Below are 6,500 nucleotides of genomic sequence, written 5' to 3' on the forward strand. Positions count from 1 at the left end.
TAAGAATTTATGAGGAATTTTATAATATTTGTACAATATACTAACATAAAATTGTATCTACAACAATATGTGAGAGGGGGCTAGTGCCCACCTTGGGCATGCACTGGCTCCGCCAAGCCTTACCCCAAAGCAAATATAAAAGGTATATGAAATCAATTTCTTATAGAATGAATATGAGCGTGGGGCAGGCGCTGGTCCCAATAAGAACATATAACTCATCCAAGCTAATGTATTTCCGCATAATACAGCATAGCGATGTAGTGAACATATATAATAATGTGAAGAAGATATAGTAAATACGTTGATAATACATGTGAAATCATGAATGTAAGAAGTTTTCTTATGTGCTCGGTGGCTTAGACGATGTGTAATATTAGTGCCCGTTATTGGATAAATGACAATGAGGTTGCTTTGGCGGTGCCTTGCTAAGGGTCTCTTTTGATCTAAACGATTGCATCGCATCTAATTAAGCAACGATATATTCGTGGGCAGAATTGAGCGACGCTGAAAATTAGACAGGAATATAATGGAGAGGAGTTAACTATTGACAAAGCAAGGGCATAAATGTCAAGTGGCTATTATCTTGTACCTTGTGAAGTTTCGATGTGGGACTTGTGGGACTAGCTCAGGAGGACGGTCAGATATGATACAAATAATAAGAACCAATCAAGCCTTCTAAACCCTTTTTTTAGTCGACGCGAACTCATTCCCTTTTTTTAGTAGACAAGCCTTCTAAAAACATAATTTTAGCAACCCGCAACGAAATGAAAAATGAAGAATATAAACAATTTGAACTAATGTGCTAGCTTGTAGATGAAAGAAAGAAGAGTAACGGTTTAGAACTAATGGTTTTCTGTTGTAAGGAATAAATAAATGAATAAAAGAATAAAAGAAAGAAGAGTAATGGTTATTGACATGGCATAGAAGGTCTTCTTTTTTTTTCTTTAAAAAGAAAAATTATTGGCTGGTGTCTACTACTACTACTAGGCAGTAAACCACGTGGAATTTGGGGAGGAGTTCTTCCACAGCCCAAATTGTTAGCACGGGCTCTCAATGACGTGGATTTTAGTATAAATCTATAGGTGAAATTACTTTCATACTTCAGTTAGTAAAATACATGAAGTTTACTTTTGTTAAACAATTTGTAAATACATGCACTATATGAAAATTTTATAACTAGGTTTCAAAGGATTATCCACACCATTGAAGAGAACGCGTTAATTTTTGGGAAATGAAAACTGATTACCATTAACAAGTCTTTAACTTGGTTTTTCACCTTTTGGTTTTCTTTTGGTAGTAATTAGGCCGTGCCCCTTCGTCTCAGCACGATTGCCATTTTGTTATGGTTCATTTCATGTCAAAGGCTCTAAGCAGCCAATCAAAAGAATTTGTGAAATTAGGTCGTCTCTGCATAATTTGAGTAAACTTTTCCTTTTTTTGTTAGGGTAAAGCATATTTGAACAGACTTTAATTGTAAGTGGGGATGATAAAAGACTGAAAGTAGTTTGGGGGGTAAAGCTAAACGACATGCAAGGTTGTTATATAATGTGAACTTGAATCTACGATTATAGAGCTCTTTGGTTCGAAATTTCCTCAGCATATCTTCATGTCTATGGTCGGACCAAACGTCCAATTCAAGATTATGGAGAATTCCTCTTCCAACCCAGGAATCAACATGAACATACAAGAGCACAGGCTACAGAAATCATCTGCTTTCTTCCACTGGACCCAGTCAATACTCACCACAAAATCCAAGTCGGAAACCAACATGTAGACTGTAGCTGGGCTCACTAGACAAGTTAGGCAAGACTTCAAAGTCAACAAGTCAGTATATCTTCATGTCTATGGTTGGATCAAACGTCCAATCCTAGATTATGGAGAATTCCTCTTCCAACCCAGAAATCAACATGAAAATACAAGAGCATAGGCCATAGAAATCATCTGCTTTCTTCCACTGGACCCAGTCAATGCTCACCACAAAATCCAAGTCGGAAACCAACATGTAGACTGTAGCCGGACTCACTGGACAAGTTGGGCAAGACTTCAAAGTCAACAAGTCAATACATGAAGCAACCTCACAATGTTCTCAATCCGACATGTCAATATCTCAGTCATGTGACAAATTTTCCATACTTCACACAATATTGCAAAAGTGTGTAATAGAGTTTGCTACTTTTTTGGTTATTAGGTTTAACTTGGAGTAATGCACTGAGAATTTATGGGTTAAAATCTCTGGTGTTCGGGAAGCAGTAGCAAAAAGTACTGGATGCATGATGCGGAAAATTGATATAGCACAATTATTCTGTTAAACCCAGTTGCTTGGGGACCAATAAAGCCTACTGCAAACTTCTGTCCAAATTATGTTAAACCTGAAAGAACACCAATAATATATATAAAGTTTAATTGTCAATGGGATCTAGACTAGTGGTAAAGGTCTAGTCAATATGGTGCTCTTTGTAGTTTGTCAGTTTCCATTTTGATTCATACAATTTTGGTAATTTTTTACCCTTGCATTTTAGACAGCTATAACCCAACCCAAAACTACATGGAATTCTTTACAGCTCTAGGTTTTTGTTCAAGTTAACTCATACAAGGCTTGCCATGCAAATTGCAATTATAAAGAAAGACTTTAAAGTGAACAAGTCAAGCCAACCACGAATGTCGTGGATGCCTTTTTGCACATCATTATTAAGGCTACATCATTATTATTTTTCTATTGTCCTATTTCCCTGTTACTACTAAAAGATTAGATATTGGTAGAAGACTTCAAAGTCAAGCCAGCAGCAACCACAACGATATAATCTCATCCAAGGTCTAAAATATGATATCGATGGTATCGGAAATATCGGTAGTTCAAAAATACGGAAATTTTGATGGAAATATCAGGATATTATCGATATCGATAAAAATTGAATAAAAACCACGGAAATTATAAGAAAAACTTGAAATTTCTTATTAAAACTTTAGAGGATGTTTATTCAATCGATTATGTATTAGTTTATCACAAAAAAATTGGACGAAAATGCATTGCATGATAGGTTAATTGATTTAAGTTGATTATATAGTGAGCTTACAAACACTGTGAGTGTAGAAAATGTGTAGTAATTAATGAAAGAAGATTAAACACACCATAATCATTTATATATATAATGATTTACTACAATTTTACACTTTATATATTGCATGGTAAGATACATGAGTGACTTAGTACCACACAGAGTTCTTATGAGGTTCAAATTTTTCACTATCTTCATCATTTCTATGTGGGGAGTAAATGTATTGTGAAGAGTAGTCAAGCCAAGACAAAGATTAGATGAAAAATGAAATGAAAAATGAATCAAAGATTAGATGCTGGTAGAAGACTTCAAAGTCAAGCCAAGACAAAGATTTAATCTCATCAAAGCCACCCCAACCATGCATATATATTAAGGCCACCCCAACCTTTCTTTCTCATCAGTTATTTGCTCATCACTTTCCCTCATCAGCTAAAAAGATTTTCCAAAATGAAAACTTTGCTGCATTACTTTTTCCTCCTCTGCTTCAATATCCTCCTCCCTGCAGTTCACAGCCAGTGTATTAAAGACCAACAACAATCGTTGCTCCATTTGAAGAAAAGCCTTCAATTTCATGAACCTTCCCCACTCATATCTTGGAATTCAAGCACCGACTGTTGTTCTTGGGTTGGTGTTACTTGCACTAGTAATGGGCATGTTGTTGGTCTTGACCTTAGCCTAGAATCTATCTCCGGTCCAATTCCAGGATCCTTTGCCAACTTTTCAAGCCTGAGGGAGTTGGACTTGAGTGAGAACAACATCTCCGGTCCAATTCCAGGATTCTTTGCCAACTTTTCAAACCTGAGGGAGTTGGACTTGAGTGGGAACAACATCACCGGTCCAATTCAAGGATTCTTTGCCAACTTTTCAAACCTGAGGGAGTTGGACTTGAGTTCGAACAATATCTGCGGTCCAATTCCAGGATTCTTTGCCAATTTTTCAAAGTTGACTTCCTTGAGTCTCAGTGGTTGTCAGTTGAGTGGAACATTTCCCAACGAGATCTTTCAGGTACCTACTCTACAAACTATTGACCTTTCGGGTAATTTTAAACTTGGTGGTTCCTTGCCAGAATTTCCTAAGAATAATGGATCTCTTGACTCATTGTATCTAAACCAGACAAACTTTTCAGGGTCATTGCCTGAATCAATTGGCAACCTCAAAATGTTGTCCACGATAGATCTTTCATATTGCAATTTTACTGGATCAGTCCCATCGTCGCTCTTCTCTCTTCCCTTATTGTCAGTACTATACCTTGCCCACAATCAATTCTCTGGTGAAATTGCATTTTCTAATGTCTTGAGAAATCAATCCACATTATCCAGTGTGGACCTTTCAGAAAACCATATCCGAGGCAAGATACCTAATTGGATTTGGAGTTCCAATGAACTTTCTACCCTAAATCTTTCTTGTAACTCCTTGGTAGCACTAGAAGCTCCTTTATCTATTTCTACAGTGCAAACTGTTGACCTTCATTCAAACCAACTCCATGGGCAAATCCCAACTTTCCTACCATATGCCAAGTATCTGGATTACTCGAGAAATAATTTCAGCTCTATACCATCGAACATTGGTGATTTCCTCACATACATAGTGTTCTTCTCTCTTTCAAGAAATAACTTGCATGGGCTCATTCCAGCATCAATATGCTATGCCTCAAATCTTCAGATTCTTAATCTATCCAATAATTCTCTGAGTGGCATGATTCCCCAATGCTTGACTGCAATGGGTGATCTTAGTGTACTTAACATAGCGAGAAACAACCTCACTGGATCTGTTTCTAATGTTGAAGTTACTGAAGATAGTTCATTGCAAATTCTAGAGATCAGTGGAAATCAGTTAGGTGGCAAGGTTCCAAAATCTCTAGCTAAATGTACTATGTTGGAGGTTTTAAACATTGGAAACAATAATATAACAGATAGCTTCCCGTGCTTGTTGAAGAACATTTCCACCTTGCGTGTCCTTATTTTGCGCTCCAACAACTTTTATGGAGGCATTGAATGTCTCAACACCAATGGCACTTGGCCAGCGCTTCAAATCATAGACCTAGCTCACAATAATTTCAGTGGTGAAATACATGGAATACTATGGAGAACATGGGGGGAAATGATGGCTACCGGAAATGGTTCCGTATCGACAATCATCATTGGACATACAAAAAGCAAACCTATACTCGCGGACTCGATTCTCTGCACGTTAAACCCAACTCGTCCATGTTATGCCTATGATGATGATGGTGTTTCTTCTTATGCAGATGATGGTTCTTCTTTAGAGTATGTTGTAAGTATAACAGTTACTAGCAAAGGTTTGGAGATGGAACTGGTAAAGATTCTATCTATCTTTACCTTGATTGACTTCTCAAGCAACAACTTCTGTGGATCCATACCTAAGGAAATGGGAGAATTCAAATCAGCACGTGTCCTTAACTTGTCCCGAAATGCATTCACGGGCGAAATCCCATCCTCATTTGGTAACATGCGGGTACTCGAGTCCTTAGACCTGTCACAGAACAAGCTGAGCGGGCGCATTCCACCGCAGTTGGCAGAGCTTACTTTTCTTTCGGTCTTGGATCTCTCATATAATCAACTGGTTGGCAAGATCCCAACCGGTACTCAGTTTTCAACATTTTCAAAAGACTCATTTATAGGAAACAAAGGATTATGGGGACCTCCTTTGACGGTGGATAACAAAGCAGGATTGCAACCACCACCAACAGTGAATGGAAGGCCTCCAAATTCTGGACATCATCGTGAGGTAAACTGGGATCTTATCAGTGTTGAAATTGGATTTACATTTGGCTTTGGAATTGCTGTTGGGTCACTTGTGTTGTGCAAGAGATGGAGTAAGTGGTATTACAGAACTATGTACAACATCCTTCTCAAGATATTTCCTAAGCTGGAGGAAAGAATTGGTATTCATCGAGGACATGTTCACATAAATCAAAGGTGGTGGAGACGTTGAATTGATTAGAGGAACAATGCAAGTTTGGACTTCTTGTTAATTATGCCTAGGATATTTTAAGATCCAAGAAATAAGAATTGTGCTTCCCTTTCTGGTGTGTATCTTTTGTATTTTATTTTATATTTATGGAAAATGTAGCAGATATCTCAAAAAATTTATGATTGTATGATACTTGGAGTTGGAGGGTTTGAACTCATTAATTATAGAACAAAGCAACTCTACTCTTTGGCTCGAAATTATGTTAAACCTGAAAGAACGCCAATAATAAATATTAAGTTTAATTGTCAATAGGGTCTAGACTATGGTGCTCTTTGTAGTTTGTCAGATTTTCCATTTTGATTCATACAATTTTGGTAAATTTTTTACCCTTGCATTTTAGACAGCTATAACCCAACACAAAACTACATGGAATTCTTTACAGCTCTAGGTTTTTGTTCAAGTTAACTCATCCAGGGCTTGCCATGCAAATTGCAATTATAAAGAAAGACT

General features: G+C 37.2%; 1 protein-coding gene across 1 annotated transcript; it reads left to right on the forward strand.

Moving 5' to 3' along the window:
* The first annotated feature begins 3,473 nt into the window (after window positions 1-3,473).
* On the forward strand, window positions 3,474-6,221 carry LOC148921129 (uncharacterized). The gene has a single exon (XM_089055509.1). The coding sequence runs from the start codon at window positions 3,504-3,506 to the stop codon at window positions 6,009-6,011; it is 2,508 nt and encodes an 835-aa protein (XP_088911635.1). The 5' UTR covers window positions 3,474-3,503; the 3' UTR covers window positions 6,012-6,221.
* The last annotated feature ends 279 nt before the right edge of the window (window positions 6,222-6,500 follow it).

The sequence above is a fragment of the Prunus mume genome, linkage group LG1 (assembly GCF_029339155.1).
Source record: "Prunus mume cultivar Tortuosa linkage group LG1, ASM2933915v1, whole genome shotgun sequence".
Lineage (NCBI taxonomy): Eukaryota > Viridiplantae > Streptophyta > Magnoliopsida > Rosales > Rosaceae > Prunus > Prunus mume.

Bases quoted from the DNA above. Each gene is read 5' to 3' on its own strand.
- LOC148921129 (XM_089055509.1), top strand. From the start codon at position 3,504: ATGAAAACTTTGCTGCATTACTTTTTCCTCCTCTGCTTCAATATCCTC.